The sequence below is a fragment of the Panulirus ornatus genome, chromosome 44, assembly GCF_036320965.1.
Source record: "Panulirus ornatus isolate Po-2019 chromosome 44, ASM3632096v1, whole genome shotgun sequence".
Taxonomy (NCBI): Eukaryota; Metazoa; Arthropoda; class Malacostraca; order Decapoda; family Palinuridae; genus Panulirus; species Panulirus ornatus.
This window is the reverse complement of record NC_092267.1, coordinates 8,524,202-8,551,685: the sequence shown is the minus strand read 5'-3', so window position 1 is coordinate 8,551,685 and position 27,484 is coordinate 8,524,202. Positions and strand designations below refer to the sequence as shown.

Sequence of the window (27,484 nt, the reverse complement as noted above, 5' to 3'; positions counted from 1 at the left end):
CATGGAATGGTACATGGTGCATGACAGCTGGGATCATGGGAACCCATGGAATGGTACATGGTGCATAACAGCTGGGATCATGGGAACCCATGGAATGGTACATGGTGCATAACAGCTGGGATCATGGGAACCCATGGAATGGTACATGGTGCATAACAGCTGGGATCATGGGAACCCATGGAATGGTACATGGTGCATAACAGCTGGGATCATGGGAACCCATGGAATGGTACATGGTGCATGACAGCTGGGATCATGGGAACCCATGGAATGGTACATGGTGCATGACAGCTGGGATCATGGGAACCCATGGAATGGTACATGGTGCATAACAGCTGGGATCATGGGAACCCCATGGAATGGTACATGGTGCATAACAGCTGGGATCATGGGAACCCATGGAATGGTACATGGTGCATGACAGCTAGCCTGGCTGTGGGTTAAATGGAGCCATCACTCGACTGTTCCTGCCGCCAACTAGCAAAGTGTGGAAAGAGCGGACAAGTAGACATGTCTATCAATGATAATCAGAGTTTATATCCTCGTTCGCTGGCGCAACATTCTTGAAAATTTCCCTCCGTTTCCATCGGTATTGATCGCAGCGTTCGCCTCATGACTGCCCAACTGAAAACGAGACTCGGTTTGTGAGAGATGGCTAAGGATGATGGGGTAGTGTTGTCAAGCGTGAGGGAGGCGTGAGCTGGAGAAGGCGTGAGCTGGAGAAGGCGTGAGCTGGAGAAGGCGTGAGCTGGAGAAGGCGTGAGCTGGAGAAGGCGTGAGCTGGGGAGATTGCATACTCGTAGACTGAAAGCCAGCGCCCTACACGCTGTGGGTGAGGCATTAAGAATAAACAACCATCCAGGCCAGAGGAGCGACACCAGATAGCCACTGAAGTCCTGGCTCACAGCGCCAAAAAAAGGAGGATGGCTAAAAGTGTAGTGATATCACAGATGATAGCAAATAAGGTTTATGGGATCAACTGCAGTGAATGGCTCGCCTCTGTTCCTAATGATCTACGTGAAAGTTCACGAACACATACTTGGGATCTTCATGTTAAAAGGAATAAAAAAAGAAGCAAACTTTCCTTTTATGATAAGAATCTCCCAATTCATAAGGCAAAGTCTAATGGACTGGTCGAGAAATAATTTGCTCCTCTTGAAGCCAAAGAGGAACTTTTTTAAAAGGCGAATTAGGTGGTTATCGCCGCCCCGAACTCTTACAAAGCCAAACTTAATGGAAGTGACTCACAAAGTCCCCAAGACCCAAGGTCACATGCATCTATAAGAACACGACCATCACAGTTTAAGATCAGCACAGTTTAAGATTAGCATTGTCCACTTAATTCCACCATTTACATCCACACTGCCTATCTCAATTAGCTCATATCTGTTCCATATCTTTATTAACTAAACTTCATTCAATTTTATCTCTTTCAATCCTTTCTCTTGTATAACTCTCACAATTTTCCTTCCATCATTTATCATATTTACTTTCAAAACATAAAAAAACATATTACTTCCTTCATATGTCTTGCTTTCATTTCGTTTCATATCTACTTTTGTTTAAACCATATCAAACTTATAAATATATTCAGTTATGTCAAGCGTATTTCTCCTGATATCTTGAATTCTATTTATCGATACATTTATCTATCCATTTAGCATGAGAAAAATTAGCTTCTTCAAGACCAAAAGTGAGAGAGAGATTTTAAGTAGAAGGGAAAACTCAGGAATCGTACGATTTTCTTGATACATATAATAATAATGATACGAACTGTCGTTCCATCGAGATAATAGAGAATATAATTAATCCCTCGGGTGATTATGATCAACTGGAGTCTGTATGATACAGACGCAGTGGCTTGTCGAGTAAATGAACCACTAACGTGGTCGCATGCAGTAGCAAGGATAATGGTCGAGAGAGAGAGAGAGAGAGAGAGAGAGAGAGAGAGAGAGAGAGAGAGAGAGAGAGAGAGAGAGAGAGAGAGAGAGAGAGAGAGAGCATCTGAGTTATCACACAGCGTAATATCATATATATATATATATATATATATATATATATATATATATATATATATATATATAATGCCATATGACTCGCTAAGTTAGAGATAACGTGATCTTATCTAAGGGTTTCCAGAAGCCTAAGTTTTAGCTTTGATGTCACATATACATTACAACATTATCTCTTGTTTAAGACCCCGACTCTATCGTCATATAAACCTGAGCTCTCCTTTACCCTACCCATTCAGCTGTCACTCACGTAATTAAATCCTGTTGATGATATACTTCCCCAAGATTAACCCACGTATGTATGTGTGTGTGCGTGTGTGTGTGTGTGTGTGTGTGTGTGTGTGTGTGTGAGTGTGTGTGCGTGTGTGTGTGTGTGTGTGTGTGTGTGTGTGTGTGTGAGTGTGTGTGTGTGTGTGTGTGTGTGTGTGTGTGTGTGTGTGTGTTAATCAGATCCAGTAAACTGACTTACCAAAATCCATCTTTTCAAACAGAGAATCTTAGGATTTTAGATCAGACGTGTATGTGAAAAATTCATTCCAAATGATACATTGTATCTACCTTCCAAAATAATAAGGGCAGAGCCAAGGCTCACAGATGGACGACTAACAATAACACAACAGTACGAATAACAACCTTCACTACATTAAGCAGAGCCAGATAACAAACTGTTTATATATACCAAACAAGAGACACGCTACAAAATATGCTCTTTTTCACCCCTCGAAAAAAAATATGAATCTAATTAAGGTCTTTGCGAGGGAAAATAACCAAAAAAAAAAAGAAAAAAAATATATCAATATATGTTATTTATCTATTTTTATTTTGCTTTGTCGCTGTCTCCCGCGTTAGCGAGGTAGCGCAAGGAAACAGACGAAAGAATGGCCCAACTCACCCACATACACATGTATATACATACACGTCCACACACGCAAATATACATACCTATACATCTCAACATATACATATATATATATATATATATATATATATATATATATATATATATATATATATATATATATATATATATATATATATATATATATATATATATATATATATATACATATATATATATATATATATATATATATATATATATATATATATATATATATACATACACACGGACATATGCATATATACACATGTACATAATTCATACTGTCTGCCTTTATTCATTCCCATCGCCACCTCGCCACACATACAATAACAACCCCTTCCCCCCCCCATGTGTGCGAGGTAGCGCTAGGAAAAGACAACAATATATATATATATATATATATATATATATATATATATATATATATATATATATATATATATATATATATATATATATATATATATATATATCAAATTTCCTATTTCACCTTAGACACTAATCATGTTAATTATTGTGTGTGTGTGTGTGTGGGGGGGGGGGGGATATGGGGCAAAGCTACTATGGCGGGGTATAAAATGTCTGAGTGGTTGTTTATGTCTTGACCAGGTACAAGAATGAGGAGGTGAGGCGCGGGTGTATACTGCGCTGGCCGGACGGACAGACCAGCAGCTCACAACACGAGCATATGTGAGTACCAGCAGCTGACTCAGGCTAGGATATGTGAGTACCAGCAGCTGACTCAGGCTAGGATATGTGAGTACCAGCAGCTGACTCAGGCTAGGATATATGAGTACTGACAGCTGACAATATATATATATATATATATATATATATATATATATATATATATATATATATATATATATATATATATATATATATATTTTTTTTTTTTTTTTTTTTTTTTTTTTTTTATACTTTGTCGCTGTCTCCCGCGTTTGCGAGGTAGCGCAAGGAAACAGACGAAAGAAATGGCCCAACCCCCCCCATACACATGTACATACACACGTCCACACACGCAAATATACATACCTACACAGCTTTCCATGGTTTACCCCAGACGCTTCACATGCCTTGATTCAATCCACTGACAGCACGTCAACCCCTGTATACCACATCGCTCCAATTCACTCTATTCCTTGCCCTCCTTTCACCCTCCTGCATGTTCAGGCCCCGATCACACAAAATCCTTTTCACTCCATCTTTCCACCTCCAATTTGGTCTCCCTCTTCTCCTCGTTCCCTCCACCTCCGACACATATATCCTCTTGGTCAATCTTTCCTCACTCATTCTCTCCACATTTCAAAACACCCTCTTCTGCTCTCTCAACCACGCTCTTTTTATTTCCACACATCTCTCTTACCCTTACGTTACTTACTCGATCAAACCACCTCACACCACACATTGTCCTCAAACATCTCATTTCCAGCACATCCATCCTCCTACGCACAACTCTATCCATAGCCCACGCCTCGCAACCATACAACATTGTTGGAACTACTATTCCTTCAAACGTACCCATTTTTGCTTTCCGGGATAATGTTCTCGACTTCCACACATTTTTCAAGGCTCCCAAAATTTTCGCCCCCTCCCCCACCCTATGATCCACTTCCAGGACCTTATGCGTGGTAAGCGGGAACGCTGCCACGCAGAAGGTCCTGGTTCGAGTCCTGGCTGTTGTAGCGTGTGTTCTATCGAACTAATAAACTATTTACCTGTTATTATCTAGCAAGTGTGGGAACAAATTAAGATCTCTAAAGCCAAAGTGTATGAGTAATCAAATCACCAGAAGGAATTAGAAGGAACGTAACCAGATGACAGAAGGCGCAAGAGAGGGTTAAGTCATGGGGGAAAGCTCAAAGGCCTTAATGTTTGTCCTCCATTTAAGAAAGAAGAGTCAGGTGTGACCTGATCCCCCATCACCCTTCAGTTCTGAAGCAAGTTTGATGACGTCAACGGTGTACACTCCATTTTCCTCTCTCTCTCTCTCTCTCTCTCTCTCTCTCTCTCTCTCTCTCTCTCTCTCTCTCTCTCTCTCTCTCTCTGCTTTCCCCTTTCTATCTTTCTTTTTAATATGTCTCCCTCCTCGTCTCTTTACCTCCAATTCTCTCTCTCTCTCTGCTTACCCCTTTTTCTACCTTTTTAATCTCTCTCTCTCTCTCTCTCTCTCTCTCTCTCTCTCTCTCTCTCTCTCTCTCTCTCTCTCTCTATCTATCTATCTATCTATCTATCTATCTATCTCTCTCTCTCTCCCCCCCCACAGTTACAACATAGTCTTCTTCATCACCACGTACCTGCTGCCCATGCTGGTCATGCTCGTCTGTTACTACCTGATCGGTCGGGAGCTGTGGGGCAGCCGGAGCATCGGCGAACTCACGGAGCGTCAGGTGGCCAGCATCCGATCTAAAAGGAGGGTAAGGGGGTCCTCCGTGAACATTATATATGCATGTAGTCATCCCTGTGTCATCATCATCATCATAGTTTATATATGCATGTAGTTCCTCCCTGTGTCATAATCCTCGTATATATATATGTATGTAGTTCTTCCCTGTGTCATCATCATTATAGTTTATATATGCATGTAGTTCCTCCTGTGTCATCATCATTATAGTTTATATATGTATGTACTTCCTGTGTCATCATCATCATCATGGTTTATCCGTACATCTTATTTTCTTTCGTAGTGGACACCTCTTTACCGCGTTAGCGAGGTAGCGCCAGGAACAAGACGAGGAGAGGGGCCGCCATCCGCTCACATCCATTCTCTCTCTTGTTGTTATGTGTCACGCAGCCAAACACAGCTCCCCTCTTCACAACCGAAGCCCCCTCCCACAGACCTTACCATGCTTCACATGCTCTGGTTCAGTCCACTGACAGCACGTCGACCCCCTGTATACCACATCGTTCTAATCCACTCTATCCCGTGCACGCCTTTCACCCTCCTGCTTGTTCAAGACCCCGATATGATAAAGTTGGTAAGATAAATACAGACACCTTATCATCATCTTGGAACACACGGCAAAATATGCAAGAATCATTATATCTTAAATATCGTAAAATCATTAGCAAGCAGACTGTGGCTCCTGAATGAACGAATGATGTATCCCTCTGTCTCACGTTTACTTCATCCGCTAAATACGTAACTAAAGCCAAGCCACTGCAAACGTCAGCAAATTCCTGTGCAGCAGACACAAGACACAGACGCAGCAGTCAGCGTTCCGTCTGTGTCCGACCCTGACTCTTCTGTTTTAAGCTTCGGTCGAGCACCAGAGACCAGGGGATGTTTGGCCACGGAGCTCAGCTCCTGGCGAGGTAAACAGATTAAAAGAACTAAGAAGATTTGAACTCCGGCCCCCACGGAAGGGGTAGGGGAAGGCGGCTGGGCATACCAGAGAGAGAGAGAGAGAGAGAGAGAGAGAGAGAGAGAGAGAGAGAGAGAGAGAGAGAGAGAGAGAGAGAGAGAACACAAGGACGGGGGTATACAGGAACATCTGGAGAGAGGCGATGACAGCAGAAGAGTTGATAAGATAGCGATACTATGAGATAGTGATGATGATGATGATGATGATAGTGATGATGATGATGATGGTGATGTCCCACAGGTGTTGTAGACTTTCAGTAACTATTCTGATCATATCCCAACGATGGGATAGTGATGATGTCCCACAGGTGTTGTAGACATTCAGTAACTATTCCGATAATATCCCAACGATGGGATAGTGATGATGTTGATGTCCCACAGCCGAGGAGGGGGGGAGGGGGTCGTCACCGATCATGATAACCCCCCCTTCGTGCTGGGCGACCGTGACGCTAATGGCTGATGATAATAATGATGTTGCTTACAGTCACCGTGTGTGTGTGTGTCCTCCCTCCTACAGGTAGTGAAGATGTTCATCATCATCGTGGCCATGTTCGGGCTGTGCTGGCTGCCACAGCAAGCCTTCTTCCTGTACACCTTCCACAACGCGGAGGTTCTGGACGCCGCCCACATCCAGCACGTCTACTTGGCCTTCTACTGGCTGGCCATGGCCAACGCCATGATCAACCCCGTCATCTACTACTGGATGAACGCCAGGTAAGGTGGCGCCAGGATAGACTGGATAGGTGGGAAGGTGGAGAGAGGGATAGGGAGGGAGTGAGGGACTGAGGTAGGCGGAGGGACAGACCACACGGGATAGATAGACAGATAGATATACAGATGGGTAGCTATATATATATACACCCAATGAGATGGATATTCCCTCAGTGGCCCAGTTCTCTGTTCTTAACGCTACCTCGCTAACGCGGGAAATGGCGAATAGTTTGAAAAAAAAAAAAAAAATATATATATATATATATATATATATATATATATATATATATATATATATATATAAGGTAGATATATATATACACCCAAATGGGTATATAGATTGACACATAGACGGATAGATGGATAGACCGATAGATAGACAGACAAGAACATATCCAAATGGTCGAAGAGATAGATGGGTAGAGTAGATGGATAGATCTTTTTTTTTGAGTGCCTGCCTACGTAAATGCCCAAGGGCAGAGAGAGAGAGAGAGAGAGAGAGAGAGAGAGAGAGAGAGAGAGGTTGGCTACTCCCCAGCTCACGACCCGTTCCCTCACCTCCCCCGGCGGCAGGTTCAGGTCGTACTTCAGGGAGGTCGTGATGCAGTGCCTGTGCCTCAAGTGCCCGCGTCGCCCCTCCAACTACGAGGGTTCCCCACAGCTAGAGCGACGCTTCCCCCCCTGTGACGACCCGTCGTCTCGCTCTCGCTCCGGTGAGTACCCTACCCCGACACGACCCGTCACCCTCCACCTGCCACGACCCCTTCCTCTTCCCTCTCCCACCACCAGCAGGGCCTCACGACCCTCTCCCTACCATGACGACCCCCTCAGTGAGTCACGACCCTCTCCACCATGACTCCCTCAGTGACTCAAGACCCTCTCCACCATGACTCCCTCAGTGACTCACGACCCTCTCCTTACCATGACGACCCCCTCAAAGACTCACGACCCTCTCCCTACCATGACGACCCCCTCCCTGGAACAGCTGCCTGGCTCTGTGTCAATATCAGTTGAACTTTTAACAAACTCAGGGTCAGCTGTGTCTTAAACTCTCTATCCACGAGCCTATCCTTGCACACAAGCTTTCTGTATCCCACTACCCTGGGATAGAGATAAGACACACACACACACACACAAACACACACACGACCCTAACCCCATGACCAGTGTGTTCAAAGACCTTTATCTCGATGCTTTGCGAGGGTACAATCGCCATGATCTCTCTCTCTCTCTCTCTCTCTCTCTCTCTCTCTCTCTCTCTCTCTCTCTCTCTCTCTCTCTCTCTCTCTCTACCTCGTCTCTAGAGAACCCGCGTACCTCAACTCAAAAAGTCGTGGTTCGAACCACAACTTTCAGACCTTCTTACGCGGTTTTTGTTTCGCCCTCCGTCAACTTGGAGCTCATTCTTCATCTCTTCTGATTCCATAATTAAGTGGCGATCTCATCTTAAGTGGGATGTGCCGTTGGAGTCATGCGCGTCCTCGTTCACTGTGCATCACACGGTCTGTGCATCACACTCTCTGCAGAGACGAAGGTTCCCGCGGGACCTGCCTGCCTGCCCGCACCTCGCATTCCCTCCTCTAATCTAAGCTGGCCTTTAGAAGTGACCCATCTTAATCATCATCATTACGGCCTTTAGGCCAACTCCGTTCAAGTCTAGCAGTAATCACTCCTCCAAGATTTCTCATGCATTGGAAAAGATCCCAACTGAGCGCATGATGAAGCAAATTCCTTCTAATCCACGGGGAAATGAAACGTCCCTTCCTTGTATATCAAATGACTCTTATATTTCTTTCCTGTATCTCCCCTGATGATGTGATCATGACACGAAAATGCACTTGTGAACTTATCTGTGTTTGGCAGCCATTATGAACCTTCCTTTAGAGTCTAGTCCAACTTTACTTGACGTTATAACTACCTACATTTATTCTTTAGGGAAGTCCAACTTTACTTGACGTTATAACAGACTACGTCTTTATTCTTTAGGGAAGAACATCAACAAACTCCTCTGTTCTGCCCGTCTATTTTCTCCTTCAGTAAATCGTCTGATGGTTCTGGTTCCATCAGTCCACGCCTTCACCACCTCCTCCCAGCATTTCCTCACTCATGTCCAGTGTCTCTCTCAGCTTATCCATTACCACCTACAGACTTCTTCTTTCCTTCTGCTATCACCTCTGCTTTCTCGCTATCCCATTTTCAGTTCCCTGCTCTTCCGTTTTCATTTCATATTTCGTTGAGTATCTTCATTGTTTTGACACCTCCACACAAGTCGATCTATTGTTCAGTCTATGTTGCTCATATCAACAATATGACCATTCAAATTTCTTCTATTCTTCATTATATTATATTCATATTTCTTGGTAGTTCTCCAATTTTATCAAATTTCATCAATATCTCTTAGTATTTCTGATAGTGGGAATATATCTTTTATTGCTTGTCCACCTATTCTATACGTTCGTCTTATCTTGTCCTCGTCTGATATCGAAGTCCTCCCACTGTATTCCTTCCTACATCATCGGGTTTTACATTTCTTTGTCCCTTTAGTTCCATTCTTATCTCACCTCCGCCTCGCCACTCAACTGTCTCTTACGTCACCATGGAAACATACCCGCTAACATCATGATTCGCTTCCTTACCTTCGTCTGTTCTTCCCTCTTTACAGCCTCTTACCTCTCTGTCGTCCGCTCATTACTACCCACCCCCTCGGCCTTAAGCATCTCCAGTCATAACAACTGTTAACCCCTCAACAACTCTGACGACCATTAGGGTTAAGTCTCCCGTCTCTCACTTCTGTCAGTGGTCATTACGGCCGGCTCCACTGCCTGCGCTAGAAGTCGACGCAGGATCCACTTGTTCCCTCGCTCCCCCACCTCGATCCAGATTACCTTCATCAAGAAGCGTCATCGCCCTCGGCCAGGTACCTTGCACACGTGCTACCGCAATCACGCCCCGTGTACCATGAAGAAGTCTCAGACCCCCACGACCAGTCCTGGGAGAAGGTGAACTGAACGCCTCCTTCTCATCGCCTCATCGCCTCGATAATCGTCCACAATGTCTCTTTAATGCCACCCATGTCTCCCTCGTTTCCCCGTATCATCTCCACTATGGCATATCTTCTTTCCCCCCTCTGATATTCCACGCGTCTGCTCTGGTCCCTTGGGCAAGCGTCGCTGTCTACCGCCCTCCTAACTTAATAGCCCGAGGTAAACTCTTTGTCATGTCGTCAAAGTCTCGACATGGTGTTCGCCAGAAGCCAAACCCCGTCCCGTTTTTCCTTCTCCCTTTCAGGAACCCCTATTGTTGTCCCAGCCACTGTGGCATCCTTGCTGCTGTTCCGCGGGTTGCTGCATCACTTTCCAGCTGTTCTGGGGGCTGCTGCATCACTTCCTGCTGTTCTGGGGGCTGCTGCATCACTTTCCAGCTGTTCTGGGGGCTGCTGCATCACTTCCTGCTGTTCTGGGGGCTGCTGCATCACTTCCTGCTGTTCTGGGGGCTGCTGTATCACTTTCCAGCTGTTCTGGGGGCTGCTGCATCACTTCCTGCTGATCTGGGGGCTGATGCATCACTTCCAGCTGTTCTGGGGGCTGCTGCATCACTTCCTGCTGTTCTGGGGGCTGCTGCATCACTTCCTGCTGTTCTGGGGGCTGCTGCATCACTTCCAGCTGTTCTGGGGGCTGCTGCATCACTTCCTGCTGTTCTGGGGGCTGCTGCATCACTTCCTGCTGTTCTGGGGGCTGCTGCATCATTTCCTGCTGTTCTGGGGACTGCTGCATCACTTCCTGCTGTTCTGGGGGCTGCTGCATCACTTCCTGCTGTTCTGGGGACTGCTGCATCACTTCCTGCTGTTCTAAGCACTGTTCCGAACCATCACTGCGCCATCCTACTGTCGCTGTTCCGGGCACCGTCCCGCCCCTGCTGCTGTCTTTCTGTATGCTTGTTGCATCTCTCCTTTTGCTGTTCCCTGCAATGTGCCGTCCGCCCACTCACTTTTCTTCACAGCCTGGTTCCTGCCCCTCCTGGGAACGTCCTATACCCTCTGGTCTCTCTCTCTGAAGCGAGGTCCTTGTGTGTATAGCAAGGCGAAAAATGGTTTTGGAATCCAGCGACCGACCAGCCAGAGGGGAGATTCCCCTCGTTTTGATCAGGGCCTCGGGTAGGGACGGTCGCAAGGGCTGACTAGGGCCTAGGGTAGAGAAGGGCTGACGGAGGTCTGAGAGAGGTACAGTGCTAAGGGCACTAAACACAGGTTGTCTGTCTACTGACTCGGGTGTTGTGATATGGTTCGGATACATGGAGAAGATGAGCGAAGACAAGCTCATCAAGCGGATCTACGTCTCGCAAGCGGAGGGAAAAAAGTGAGAGTGGGAACCCGAGAGGGATGGAACGAAGGAGGCTTTGGGGTACCGGGGCCAGAACGTTCAGGAGGGTAAGAGGCATGCACGGGATAAAATCAATTGGATCGACGACATAGATGGGGTTCTATGGCTGTCAATGGGCTGAACCGGGGCATGTGAAGCATTCAAGATAAACCATCCAACAGCCAGTGGACCTAAACCAGGTTTATCAACAAGCCCTTAAGGGAAGGATTAACAACTGGGTTAACAGCGAACCAGTTCCCGCGACTGGGAATCGAACCTATACAGATTCGAACCTGCGGGCTTTAGATACGCTGTAACGGCAGTGTAGAGCAAATATCTATATAACATTTCAAAACTTTCAGACATTCTTTTTGTGTTACAGCCTAATTACAGCGCCTGGGAGGAGGGAACGAACTTACTGACAGCTGACTGAATCCTCTTTTCATATTTTCGGAGCCAGAATGAATCATTTTCCCTCTGTTCCAGAGAAGCAAAAATATGAGGTGAAATCTCTCCACTTCAGCCACACAGCTGGGAGCTACGCTTCTGCTTCACAACAAAAACTCACGACTGACATCTCACTGTAACGACAGCTCACAAGTAATCTTCTTCTATTCCCCAGGGCAACAATGTGACACAGAGAGCTCTTCCGTCTTCTAAACACAGTGCGATTGGCATTATATCTTTTCATAACTAGCCAGAAGTAGAACGCTTTTGTTTCTCATACATAGAGACAACCCTGTCACACACAGACCCTACGTACAGCAGGTGTTACGTAGATGACACACACCCACACACACACACACACACACACACACACACATACTACACTCAGTGAGTAGGTTTCGTCCCTAACACAGACCCTCGCAAAGCAGGTGTTTCGTACGTGACACACACACACACACACACACACACACACACACCCTACACAGAGCAGGGGTTTGGTACGTGACACACACACACACACACACACACACACACACACACACACCCTACACAGAGTAGGGGTTTGGTACGTGACACACACACACACACACACACACACATACTACACTCACTGAGAAGGTTTCGTCCCTAACACAGACCCTCACAAAGCAGGTGTTTCGTACGTGACACACACACACACACACACACACACACACACACCCTACACAGAGCAGGGGTTTGGTACGTGACACACACACACACACACACACACACACACACCCTACACAGAGTAGGGGTTTAGTACGTGACACACACACACACACACACACACACACACACACAGCTCTACACAAAGCAGGTGTTTCGTACGTGACACACACACACACACAGACCCTACCCAGAGCAGGGGCTTCGTAGGTGAGCCGAGCGTCTTGTGTACAATGTGACATGGTGTTTTCCTCTGCCGCCGTCTTGCAGACTCGCGACAGGGGCTGAACGGGACGCTGAGAACCACGCCTGGGTCACTCCGTTCCAACCATCACCTGGTGGTGTACTCCTCCAGGGAGCGACTCAACGCTCGCAACGGTGAGTTCCCGGCGGAGAAAAGGGCTCCCTCCTGCAGGAGGGAGAGAGAGAGAGAGAGAGAGAGAGAGAGAGAGAGAGAGAGAGAGAGAGAGAGAGAGAGAGAGAGAATTGATTACCGGACGGCTTCAGTCGCGATGATGCTTGTGTGAGGGGAAAGAAAGAAAGAAAAAAAATATATATATATATACATATACATCTGTCCGTGTAGGTGAGGACTGGACTCGTGCCATCGGTTTATACGACGCAGGGCAGAAGACCTGAGGGAGCAGCTTTTGCTCCCGTGGTCAGTCAGTCAAGTCAGTCAGTCAGTCAGTCAGGGAGAGGGAGAGAGGGACACCGGTTTTAACACTGGTCGGTGGAGCGACTATGACACATCCTGGTTGGGGAGGCCTCCAGCCAGTGTGGGGCACAGTACACGATGGTTCGAAACCTCCCTATCAGACCAGAATTACTGGCAAAAAGGCTTACGTTCTCCGAGATTGCTTTGTCTCGCGTATAATAATAGCCTCTTAATTGCCTACCGGTATTAATTAAGGCACATAAAACAATGAGGATTATCTACAGAATACATCCATTAACTTGAAGAACAAGTGTTCTATATAACAATGAACTTCATTAGAACGAAGAAAAAAAAAAATTCAGCTGATACTCAAAATTCTTATACAACATTTTGTGTATTATACTTGCTTTAAAATATAATCATATGCATATAATTCTGCTATTCATGAAGTCTCACACATTCATCTTACTTATATAAGTACAGCAGCAATACGTTTCATTACTTATAAGTACTTAAGTGACTGCTTTCCCTCGCAAGTGCAATTGGGAGTCGAGTTTGTGTGTCTGGCTATGATGTTGTGTGCGTCTCTGGAGTCTCATTACAGTTTCAATTTACAATTTTCTTTTATCTTTTTCTTGAAGAAACAGAAAACTGTGTGTGTGTGTGTGTGTGTGTGTGTGTGTGTGTGTGTGTGTGTGTGTGTGTGTGTGTGTGTCGCTACCAAGTTTGACACACACACACACACACAGTAACTTTACCATCTTCCATGTTTAACTTTGGACAGAGACGCTACACAGGACATGACAATAAAAGCTGTTCAGAGACATTTGCCTGAGGCGTTGGACTCTGTTGATATACTCTTACGTTTTAGCTTTCCATGCTTCCGGTAGCTTTCCACGCTTTCTGCAGCTTTCCACGTTTCCTTTAGCTTTCCACGCTTACCTTTAGCTTTCCACACTTCCCGTAGCTTTCCATACTTCCTATAGCTTTCCATGCTTCCTGTAGCTTTCCATGCTTCCTGCAGCTTTCCATGCTTCCTGTAGCTTTCCATGCTTCCTGTAGCTTTCCACGCTTTCTGTAGCTTTCCATGCTTCCTGCAGCTTTCCACGCTTCCTGTAGCTTTCCTTACTTCCTGTAGCTTTCCATGCTTCCTGCAGCTTTCCACGCTTCCTGTAGCTTTCCAAGTTTCCTTTAGCTTTCCATGCTTCCTGCAGCTTTCCACGCTTCCTGTAGCTTTCCATGCTTCCGGTAGCTTTCAAAGCTGGTGTACACTTTAGCTGGCGAGTCAATGACGTTTTAGGGCTTTAAAGTGACATGAATTTCAGCTTTATGTAGTGATGTAAGACTCAGCTGTCTGTACTGACTTACGCCTAAGCTCTCTGTACTGACTTAAAACGACTTAGCTTTCTGTGTTGACTTACGACTTCCGCTCTTTAAAGTGACTTATTTATTAGGTTTTAAAGTGTCTCATTTTGTGGGTTTATGTCCTTTCATATCGTAGATCAGGCGTCGTAGATCAGGCGTCGTAGATCAGGGTAGGGCTCATGCTCCGTCGTGTCGTAGATCAGGTGTCGTAGATCAGGCGTCGTAGATCAGGTGTCGTAGATCAGGCGTCGTAGATCAGGGTAGGGCTCATGCTCCGTCGTGTCGTAGATCAGGTGTCGTAGATCAGGTGTCGTTGATCAGGGTAGGGCTCATGCTCCGTCGTGTCGTAGATCAGGTGTCGTAGATCAGGCGTCGTAGATCAGGGTAGGTGGTGTCGTAGATCAGGTGTCGTAGATCAGGTGTCGTAAATCAGGCGTCGTAAATCAAGCGTCGTAGATCAGGTGTCGTAGATCAGGTGTCGTAAATCAGGCGTCGTAGATCAGGTGTCGTAGATCAGGTGTCGTAAATCAGGTGTCGTAGATCAGGCGTCGTAGATCAGTTGTCGTAAATCAGGCGTCGTAGATCAGGTGTCGTAGATCAGGTGTCGTAGATCAGGGTGGGGTTCATGTTCCACCGTGTTGTAGATCAGGCGTCGTAGATCAGGTATCGTAGATCAAGGTAGGGCTCATGTTCCGCCGTGTCGTAGATCAGGCGTCGTAGATCAGGTGTCGTAGATCACGTTGGGGTTCATGTTCCGTAGTGTCGTAGATCAGGCGTCGTAGATCAGGTGTCGTAGATCAGGCGTCGTAAATCAGGCGTCGTAGATCAGGTGTCGTAGATCAGGCGTCGTAAATCAGGCGTCGTAGATCAGGTGTCGTAGATCAGGTGTCGTAAATCAGGCGTCGCAGATCAGGTGTCGTAGATTAGGTGTCGTAGATCAGGCATCGTAAATCAGGCGTCGTAGATCAGGTGTCGTAGATTAGGTGTCGTAAATCAGGCGTCGTAGATCAGGTGTCGTAGATCAGGTGTCGTAAATCAGGCGTCGTAAATCAGGTGTCGTAGATCAGGTGTCGTAGATCAGGTGTCGTAAATCAGGCGTCGCAGATCAGGTGTCGTAGATCAGGTGTCGTAGATCAGGCGTCGTAGATCAGGTGTCGTAGATCAGGTGTCGTAAATCAGGGGTCGTAGATCAGGTGTCGTAGATCAGGTGTCGTAGATCAGGCGTCGTAGATCAGGTGTCGTAGATCAGGTGTCGTAAATCAGGCGTCGTAAATCAGGTGTCGTAGATCAGGTGTCGTAGATCAGGTGTCGTAAATCAGGCGTCGCAGATCAGGTGTCGTAGATCAAGCGTCGTAAATCAGGCGTCGCAGATCAGGTGTCGTAGATCAGGTGTCGTAAATCAGGCGTCGCAGATCAGGCGTCGTAGATCAGGAGTCGTAGATCAGGTGTCGTAGATCAGGTGTCGTAAATCAGGCGTCGTAAATCAGGCGTCGTAGATCAGGTGTCGTAGATCAGGTGTCGTAGATCCAGGTAGGGGCGTAAGCCTAGATGTAACATCACACGTGTGTCCTGTCGTGGTGCAGGTGGCCGCCGGGGACCAGGCCAGTGTGACCTGTGTCTCCAGACGATGAGGCCGGCCTTGCTGAACAGCGCCGTGACCAGCCCGCCCCTGGACACCCACATACAAATCCTGCCCCTTAACAACGTCCGGGGAAGCGTCCTCTCCGATCACAACGTCCGGGGAAGCGTCCTCTCCGATCACAACGTCCGGGGAAGCGTCCTCTCCGATCACTACAGCTACCGCCCAAACGACTGCTTCCAGAGCCAGCTGTGAGGGAGGTACGTGTCTGCTGCAACCCACAACCTAGCATTATCCACAACCCACTTCAGAGGACTACAGCTTCCTTCAGAGTCGACTGTGGGGGTAAATGTGGGGGTGAATGTTGAGGTAAATGTGGGGGTTAGTATGGGGGTGAATAGTGGGGTAAATGTGGGGGTAAATGTTGAGGTAAATGTGGAGGTTAAAAGTGGGGTAAATGTGGGGGTAAATGTTGAGGTAAATGTGGGGGTTTAGTATTGGGGTAAATGTGGGGGTAAATGTTGAGGTAAATGTGGGGGTTGGTATTGGGGTAAATGTGAAGGTAAATGGAATTATATCACAACCTCAGTAGTCTATATAACTCACAAGACCACAACACTGAGGGAAGTCTGACTATAACTCACAACCAAGGGGAGTTCTGAGAGAGAGAGAGAGAGAGAGAGAGAGAGAGAGAGAGAGAGAGAGAGAGAGAGAGAGAGAGAGAGAGAGAGAGAGAGAGAGAGAGAAAATGTTCACCCTTCGCTTCCTCACTAAGGCGACATCAAAATCAATACGTAAAAATAAATCCTGGCTCTGAAGAATTAATTCCTGTCATTAGATACATATATCAGCCAACAGCAGTTTATTTGATAATTTCCTACACTAATTTGCTATATGAATATGCAGTATAATGATGCTATAATTAATGCATAATGATGCTATAATGACTGCATAATGATGCTATAATTACTACGTCCAGATTTCGTAATGATCAAATGTGGATAATCCAAACTTCTTGGTCGTGAAACAATTGCTTTTACTTTCCTTTACTTTTAATTTTATTTTTCCACTTCCAGACAAACATGTCGTCTGCAAGGCACACGGAAGCGTGTTTCCAGCTCCGTCTTCCAGGCCTCTGCTGGATACACGTCAGCAACCCTTCCCACAGCACCCACTCGATCTTCAGCCTCTGGGGTGATGGATGGAACTCCGCCTCGACCATGAGCCTCAAGAGCGAAGACTACCTGACTGGTGCTCGAGTCTTCCGGCTCAATACTCAAGGACCACCTCGAGAGAGCTCCCCCCCCCCCCCCCTCCTTGAAGGACATCAACCACAAGGTCTCTCCAGCGTCCTTGGAGATTCCTCCAACCAACCACCCCAACACCCCACAAAGAGAGACGCTCCAGCCACCTGGAATAATGTCTCATAATCCAAAACGAGTTTCCAGGATCGTGGCGGAGTAATACCTCACACCCCCCCACACACCCCTCTAGTGAAAGTGGGTTTTACCCAGACTCTCTCGCGAGACCTTCCAAAGAGACCACGGGACAAAGAGGGACGATTCTGGAATTTTGAACTGGACACACATCGGTCTCGACCACAAACACTACAGCAATATGTGCGTGTCCTAATATATTCCGTCCACAATATAACTCGAAAAAAAAAGAAATAATATATATATATATAATCGTTTTTGTACATACATTTGCCTTAAGTATAGACTTCTCTTGACCCCGTGAGAAGAGTGTTTATATCGTGTATATGTGTGTTGAACGCGGTGCAGCCAGGTCAAGGTAGGATCTGGCGTAGCGAAGGTGAACTGCTGAACTCCCCCCCTTTACCTCCCTGTGTCATCGACTCGCGTACCGTAGTGTTACTTCTGCTTACGGAACACCGGTAAAGATACGGAAGGGGCGCGGCGCCAGTGTGGACGATACGGAACACGTTCAAAAAACGATACGGAACGCAAATCAGGACGGTACGCAACACTAGCCAGAAGGGACGGTACGCAACACTAGCCACAAGAGACGGTACGCAACACTAGCCACAAGAGACGATACGCAACACTAGCCAGAAGGGACGGTACGCAACACTAGCCAGAAGGGACGGTACGCAACACTAGCCAGAAGAGACGGTACGCAACACTAGCCACAAGAGACGATACGGAACACCACTCAGAAGGACGATATGGAACACTAGCCAGAACGGATGGTATGGAACACTAGCCAGGACGGATGAAAGACTTGATTTCAGAGGAAGACACACGTATCGGTAACACGAGCACTGTTCCTTTATCTCTCTTAAATCAGTGACGCTACAATAATTGTTCCTTGCACAACCCAACACTGACGGAACAATATTACCACAGATAATGCTCACTGGTTTCTTACAAGGATCATAGACCACTTTCAGTGACTGGAAAAAAAAGGAAAAATAATAAGTGTAACTTACACTGCTAACAGTGATACACTCGAGATACATTAGCATACAGTGATACAGTACTGTTGTCATGATACATCCGAGATACATTAGCATACAGTGATACAGTACTGTTGTCATGATACACCCGAGATACATTAGCATACAGTGATACAATACTGTTGTCATGATACACTAAAGATACATTAGCATAAAGTGATACAGTACTGTTGTCATGATACAACCGAGATACATCAGCATACAGTGATACAGTACTGTTGTCTTGATACAAAACAGGCGTACCCTAGAGATTTTCCAATCTCGGAGGCGACAAAACAGTGATCTCCACGTAGGATTTTCGACTCTCCCGCAGCATCCTTCGTGTCAAGAAAGATCCATGCATCAAGGACAGTGGAAATTAAGCCATATCTGCCTACACATCCCCCCCCCCCCCAACACCACACCCCCCGCCCCGACCCTCATCAACACTCACGAAATTAATCGTCCAATCATTAACATCAGTGAGGCCAATTACCTGACAATGAGCTCAATTATCCACATGTCAGGATTAATTTTCTTTGCCTTTGACGGTGATAAATAATGTGATATATATATATATATATAAGACAAGGGAGCAAATGGGAACTTCAGTGAAGGGCGCAAATGGGGAGGTAATAACAAGTAGTGGTGATGTGAGAAGGAGACGGAGTGAGTATTTTGAAGGTTTGTTGAATGTGTTTGATGATAGAGTGGCAGATATAGGGTGTTTTGGTCGAGGTGGTGTGCAAAGTGAGAAGGTTAGGGAAAATGGTTTGGTAAACAGAGAAGAGGTAGTAAAAGCTTTGCGGAAGATAAAAGCCGGCAAGGCAGCAGGTTTGGATGGTACTGCAGTGGAATTTATTAAAAAAGGGGGTGACTGTATTATTGACTGGTTGGTAAGGTTATTTAATGTATGTATGACTCATGGTGAGGTGCCTGAGGATTGGCGGAATGCGTGCATAGTGCCATTGTACAAAGGCAAAGGGGATAAGAGTGAGTGCTCAAATTACAGAGGTATAAGTTTGTTGAGTATTCCTGGTAAATTATATGGGAGGGTATTGATTGAGAGGGTGAAGGCATGTACACAGCATCAGATTGGGGAAGAGCAGTGTGGTTTAAGAAGTGGTAGAGGATGTGTGGATGTGGTAGAGGATGAAAAATGTATGTGAGAAATACTTAGAAAAGCAAATGGATTTGTATGTAGCATTTATGGATCTGGAGAAGGCATATGATAGAGTTGATAGAGATGCTCTGTGGAAGGTATTAAGAATATATGGTGTGGGAGGCAAGTTGTTAGAAGCAGTGAAAAGTTTTTATCGAGGATGTAAGGCATGTGTACGTGTAGGAAGAGAGGAAAGTGATTGGTTCTCAGTGAATGTAGGTTTGCGGCATAGGTGTGTGATGTCTCCATGGTTGTTTAATTTGTTTATGGATGGGGTTGTTAGGGAGGTGAATGCAAGAGTTTTGGAAAGAGGGGCAAGCATGAAGTCTGTTGGGGATGAGAGAGCTTGGGAAGTGAGTCAGTTGTTGTTCGCTGATGATACAGCGCTGGTGGCTGATTCATGTGAGAAATGCAGAAGCTGGTGACTGAGTTTGGTAAAGTGTGTGAAAGAAGAAAGTTAAGAGTAAATGTGAATAAGAGCAAGGTAATTAGGTACAGTAGGGTTGAGGGTCAAGTCAATTGGGAGGTAAGTTTGAATGGAGAAAAACTGGAGGAAGTAAAGTGTCTTAGATATCTGGGAGTGGATCTGGCAGCGGATGGAACCATGGAAGCGGAAGTGGATCATAGGGTGGGGGAGTGGGCAAAAATCCTGGGAGCCTTGAAGAATGTGTGGAAGTCGAGAACATTATCTCGGAAAGCAAAAATGGGTATGTTTGAAGGAATAGTGGTTCCAACAATGTTGTATGGTTGCGAGGCGTGGGCTATGGATAGAGTTGTGCGCAGGAGGATGGATGTGCTGGAAATGAGATGTTTGAGGACAATGTGTGGTGTGAGGTGGTTTGATCGAGTAAGTAACGTAAGGGTAAGAGAGATGTGTGGAAATAAAAAGAGCGTGGTTGAGAGAGCAGAAGAGGGTGTTTTGAAATGGTTTGGGCACATGGAGAGAATGAGTGAGGAAAGATTGACCAAGAGGATGTATGTGTCGGAGGTGGAGGGAACGAGGAGAAGTGGGAGACCAAATTGGAGGTGGAAAGATGGAGTGAAAAAGATTTTGTGTGATCGGGGCCTGAACATGCAGGAGGGTGAAAGGAGGGCAAGGAATAGAGTGAATTGGATCGATGTGGTATAACGGGGTTGACGTGCTGTCAGTGGATTGAACCAGGGCATGTGAAGCGTCTGGGGTAAACCATGGAAAGCTGTGTAGGTATGTATATTTGCGTGTGTGGACGTATGTATATACATGTGTATGGGGGTGGGTTGGGCCTTTTGTTTCGTCTGTTTCCTTGCGCTACCTCGCAAACGCGGGAGACAGCGGCTAAAAAAAAAAAAAAAATATATATATATATATATATATATATATATATATATATATATATATATATATATATATATATATATATTAACGAAAGCCAATCCATCACAGATCTATGTGAAATGGCCATATATGTGCTATAGTTCTGTGCCCTCCATGGCTAGGTTCCATCATATATCACTGAAGTTTCTGAAGAAATTATCACATTCGATAATTGAAAAAAAAAAAGAAAAAGGTGTAAAATATTACGTTGTTGCTCTCCTGTTGAGATGATTTACATATGTACATAACATTTGAAATGTTTACATGAAAAAAAAATATATATTCTAACGTGTATTATGGACCGATATTTTGAGGGCCCGTTGTATAAAACATATTCCTATGTTCAACTGAACTTAACTGTATGATTCATTGAAAAAAAAAGGAGTGAATTCATGTCATATGCATTGCAATATTCATTATTCAACTCCAATAATTTGTTTACAGAGTGAATATCAGGGACATGTAGCTAATGTCTGACCGAAACCCTGTAAAATGGTCATTGTATTTGTGTTACCTGAAATATTACTCAGTAAAATTCTTGTATTTCAATACAGTAGGTGAGTGTATTGGAGAGATAAGTTCAGTTCCACACTCGCCCACTGAGTCTCGTGTGTGGTCAGTGGTGTGCATATCAAATACAAGATCTTAAGCTCAAAAATCAGGTGTGAATCATCAACATAAATTGTTTTAAACTTTACTTCAAGCCTGTGTGAAGAGACCTTGCAAGTAGAACTTACTTAACGCAACTTATAAAACAAGACAATCGACGCATATTTACTTAATTCATTTGACGGAACTCATCTGACAAGATCTATCTTTAAAAATAATAATAACTTGCTTATATAAAACTTGACATAACTTGTGACAATTATCATTATGACTTGCTACATACGACTTCCCAGGGGAAATACCAAATCCCTTCCCTTTCCTATTTACCATCACAACTCTTCCTTTCCCCATTCTGTCCCCATTCTTTCGCTCTTTTAAAACTATAGACCTGTTCTTAATAAATACATCTGTCCCTCTGGAACCTTGGTTGTAAAAGCATATATATATATATATATATATATATATATATATATATATATATATATATATATATATATATATATATATATATATATATATTTTTTTTTTTTTTTTTTTTTTTTTTTTTTTTATACTTTGTCGCTGTCTCCCGCGTTTGCGAGGTAGCGCAAGGAAACAGACGAAAGAAATGGCCCAACCCCCCCCATACACATGTACATACGTCCACACACGCAAATATACATACCTACACAGCTTTCCATGGTTTACCCCAGACGCTTCACATGCCTTGATTCAATCCACTGACAGCACGTCAACCCCTGTATACCACATCGCTCCAATTCACTCTATTCCTTGCCCTCCTTTCACCCTCCTGCATGTTCAGGCCCCGATCACACAAAATCTTTTTCACTCCATCTTTCCACCTCCAATTTGGTCTCCCTCTTCTCCTCGTTCCCTCCACCTCCGACACATATATCCTCTTGGTCAATCTTTCCTCACTCATTCTCTCCATGTGCCCAAACCATTTCAAAACACCCTCTTCTGCTCTCTCAACCACGCTCTTTTTATTTCCACACATCTCTCTTACCCTTACGTTACTTACTCGATCAAACCACCTCACACCACACATTGTCCTCAAACATCTCATTTCCAGCACATCCATCCTCCTGCACACAACTCTATCCATAGCCCACGCCTCGCAACCATACAACATTGTTGGAACCACTATTCCTTCAAACATACCCATTTTTGCTTTCCGAGATAATGTTCTCGACTTCCACACATTTTTCAAGGCTCCCAAAATTTTCGCCCCCTCCCCCACCCTATGATCCACTTCCGCTTCCATGGTTCCATCCGCTGACAGATCCACTCCCAGATATCTAAAACACTTCACTTCCTCCAGTTTTTCTCCATTCAAACTCACCTCCCAATTGACTTGACCCTCACCCCTACTGTACCTAATAACCTTGCTCTTATTCACATTTACTCTTAACTTTCTTCTTCCACACACTTTACCAAACTCAGTCACCAGCTTCTGCAGTTTCTCACATGAATCAGCCACCAGCGCTGTATCATCAGCGAACAACAACTGACTCACTTCCCAAGCTCTCTCATCCCCAACAGACTTCATACTTGCCCCTCTTTCCAGGACTCTTGCATTTACCTCCCTAACAACCCCATCCATAAACAAATTAAACAACCATGGAGACATCACACACCCCTGCCGCAAACCTACATTCACTGAGAACCAATCACTTTCCTCTCTTCCTACACGTACACATGCCTTACATCCTCGATAAAAACTATATATATATATATATATATATATTCTTTTTTCTTTTAAACTATTCGCCATTTCCCGCGTTAGCGAGGTAGCATTAAGAACAGAGGACTGGGCCTTTGAGGGAATACCCTCACCTGGCCCAATTCTCTGTTCCTTCTTTTGGAAAATTAAAAAAAAAAAAACGAGAGGGGAGGATTTCCAGCCCCCCGCTCCCTCCCCTTTTAGTCGCCTTCTACGACACGCAGGGAATACGTGGGAAGTATTCTTAATCCCCTATCCCCAGGGATATATATATATATATATATATATATATATATATATATATATATATATATATATATATACATATATATTATCCCTGGGGATAGGGGATAGGCGACTAAAAGGGGAGGGAGCGGGGGGCTGGAAACCCTCCCCTCTCGTTTTTTTTTTTTTTTATTTTCCAAAACAAGGAACAGAGAAGGGTGCCAGGTGAGGATATTCCCTCAAAGGCCCAGTCCTCTGTTCTCAACTCTACCTCGCTAACGCGGGAAATGGCGAATAGTATGAAAGAAAAAGAATATATATATATACATATATATATATATATATATATATATATATATATATATATATATATATATATATATATATATATATATATATATGAATATTTCGAGTTAATATTATCATTTCCTAGATATATTCATCTCTGGCCGCTACACAACCGTGAATTGGCCACGTACAATTCATTACTGTGTCGCATCTGATCTTCCCACAAAGAGAGAGAGAGAGAGAGAGAGAGAGAGAGAGAGAGAGAGAGAGAGAGAGAGAGAGAGAGAGAGAGAGAGAGAGAGAGAGAGAGAGAGAGAGACGTCTCGCACAGAATCATCTAACGGTAATGTTAATGTTAATTGGCACAAGCACATATCATAAAGACGGTGCGTGGAGGAGGAGGAGGATATACAACACGGCGCCAATCTACCTTCAACCCACACATTTCATGCCTGGAGGAGGTGGAGGACGATTGGTTACGATCCCCACAAGTGAATGCTAACACGGGTTTAAGAGAGTTTCAAAAAGTCATTCGTGTTTAATTACTGCAGTGTACCATGCATCACATGGAGAAAACGTGAATATTTATTCGCAGATTAAATTAGTTATTCATTAAATGCCCGCTACGTTGAACACTAAATAATGTTTGCTGCAAAGCTTATGAAAATATAGAAAAGGATTTTATATATATATATATATATATATATATATATATATATATATATATATATATATATATATATTCTTTTTTCTTTCTTTCAAACTATTCGCCATTTCCCGCATTAGCGAGGTAGCGTTAAGAACAGAGGACTGGGCCTTTGAGGGAATACCCTCACCTGGCACAATTCTCTGTTCCTTCTTTTGGGAAAAAAAAAAAAAAAAAAAAAAAAAAAAGAGAGGGGAGGATATATATATATATATATATATATATATATATATATATATATATATATATATATATATATATATATATATATATATATATATATATGTGTGTGTGTGTGTGTGTGTGTGTGTGTGTGATTCTTACATGAACTGATCAAGTGTATTCTATAAATAAAGCGAGGATATCTACCACTAATACATCAAGGTCACGGCTAGAAATAGCTAATCTATACCCTGTGCTATGTATGACCTTCCCTCGTTTCCCATCTATCCAACGGGTCGTCCCATACAGCAAAAAAAAAAAAAAAAAAAACCGAATCCCAACCTCTATCCCTCTTATAGAAGCCATCTATCCCACAGCTCTCTCTCTCTCTCTCTCTCTCTCTCTCTCTCTCTCTCTCTCTCTCTCTCTCTCTCTCTCTCTCTCTCTCTCTCCCCTCAAGTCCATTCCAAATCTATCCTCGACAAAGACATTACAGATATCTTAATTTTCTCTCACTTCCTTAATCATCAGTTCTGACCCGTTGACCTTATCAAGCAGGAGGAGTTATGACCCGTTGACCTTACGACTTGAGTACAAGCTTGACCTTATATGACCTCTCATATGACCTCACAGACCGAGAGAGTAATTTCAGGAAATCTGAGTTAAGTCAGTTACATCATAGCTTTATCTTACCCCGATCATGAAGGTGGATTTAAGATGGAAGTGATGATGGTAAGTCCCGTTTACATAGCCTGATTTACACTCTGCGTGAAGTCAGGATTTACGAAGGTGTAAAAACCTGATTCACGCCTTGTAAGAAAGCCTGATTTACATCCTATGTGAGGGTGATTTACACCCAATGTGAAGGCCTGATTTACACCCTATGTGAAGGCCTGATTTACACCCTATGTATGTGAAGGCCTAATTTACACCCTATGTGAAGGCCTGATTTACACCCTATGTGAAGGCGATTTACATCCTGTGTGCAAGCCTGATTTACACTCAATGTAAAGGCAATTTACACCCTGTGTAAAGGCCTGATTTACACCCTATGTGAAGGCCTGATTTACACCCAATGTGCACGCGTGATTTACACCCCTACGTGAAGGCCTGACTTACACTGACGTGAAGGCCTGATTTACACTCACGTGAAGGCCTGGTTTACAACCCCAATGTAAACGGATCCACTGGTGCTCTGGTAGCGGGGGAAAAAAATATTATATTTTTGTAACACTTCCAAAAGCCACAACGTCAGCCATCGCGAGGGGTCGAGCAAGATCAAATAGGACGAACCTGGCATGAAAACCATCCACGTATCCCCCTTACCAGGATCGAGGCAGCATTAAAAACCCCCTCTCCCACACATACTGGAAACAAACAACAACAACAACAAAAACAACAAAAACAATAACAAAAAAAAATGCAAATTGTATGTTAATTACAAGAATGATATGGCCTGGTGTTAACACACACAGCTGATCCAAAGGTTTCATTCATCTCAAGGCTGGCTGTCATGTCAAAAGGTTATGTAATGTCGCCTATGTAATCATTTCCTCCCCCCAACCCCCAGAGATTCCAAAAAAAGTGCCACCTCCACCCCCAGAGATTCCTAAAGTGTCCCTTCCATCCCCAGAGATTCCAAAAAGTGCCCCCTCCATCCCCAGAGATTCCAAAAAGTGCCCCCTCCACCCCAGAGATTCCAAAAAGTGCCCCCTCCATCCCCAGAGATTCCTAAAGTTCTCCCTCCACCCCCAGAGATTCCTAAAGTGTCCCTTCCATCCCCAGAGATTCCTAAAGTGTCCCTTCCATCCCCAGAGATTCCTAAAGTGCCCCCTCCACCCCCAGAGATTCCTAAAGTGATCACTTCTCAGGGGTCTCCGGAAGACCTCTCTTTCCCCAGAGAATTCTGACTGTTTCCTCCCCAGAGGACTCCCGACTGACCCTTCCCCGAATAAATCTTAAATGGTCACCCCAGACAATGTTCAATGATTACCAGACATTCCTAACTGATCAAACGAGAGACTTATAAACTGTCTCCCAGAGTGATCACCCCAGAGAATCGCAAACTATATAACCCCCAGAAAATTCTGAGCGATCACCCCAGAAAATCGTAAACCATATAAACCCCTTGGAATAAATAAAAAATATACTACCTCTTCTCACAGAATCCTATGTGAACACCCCCAGAGAATCATAAACTACCTCTCCCCCGGAGAATCCTAAGTGATCACCCCACATACTCATATACATCACCCCGAGAGAATCATACATTATCTTACCCCCAGAGAATCCTAAGTGATCATCGCACATATTCATAATCCATACCATCACAGAATCATACATGACCTTACCCCCAGAGAATCCCAAGTGATCACCCCAGATAATCAATCTACATCACCCCCAGAGAATCATGCGCTATCTTACCCCCAGAGAATCCAAGTGATCACCCCAGATAATCATAATCTACATCACCCCCAGAGAATCATGCGCTATCTTACCCCCAGAGAATCCAAGTGATCACCCCAGATAATCATAATCTACATCACCCCCAGAGAATCATGCGCCATCTTACCCCCCAGAGAATCCAAGTAATCACCCCAGGTAATCATAATCTACATCACCCCCAGAGAATCATGCGCTATCTTACCCCCCAGAGAATCCAAGTGATCACCCCAGATAATCATAATCTACATCACCCCCAGAGAATCATGCGCTATCTTACCCCCCAGAGAA

At 44.6% G+C, this 27,484-nt stretch overlaps 1 protein-coding gene across 1 annotated transcript in view; it reads left to right on the top strand.

Moving 5' to 3' along the window:
* LOC139762718 (tachykinin-like peptides receptor 86C) overlaps window positions 1-20,459 on the top strand; it is a 112,450-nt gene extending 91,991 nt beyond the window's left edge. The window contains exons 5-11 of the mRNA XM_071687743.1: window positions 3,505-3,585; window positions 5,162-5,312; window positions 6,777-6,973; window positions 7,544-7,683; window positions 12,733-12,840; window positions 16,069-16,324; window positions 17,141-20,459. Of these exons, the coding sequence (XP_071543844.1) occupies window positions 3,505-3,585; window positions 5,162-5,312; window positions 6,777-6,973; window positions 7,544-7,683; window positions 12,733-12,840; window positions 16,069-16,319 (928 nt within the window). The 3' untranslated portion in view covers window positions 16,320-16,324; window positions 17,141-20,459. The remainder of the gene's footprint in view (window positions 1-3,504; window positions 3,586-5,161; window positions 5,313-6,776; window positions 6,974-7,543; window positions 7,684-12,732; window positions 12,841-16,068; window positions 16,325-17,140) is intronic.
* The last annotated feature ends 7,025 nt before the right edge of the window (window positions 20,460-27,484 follow it).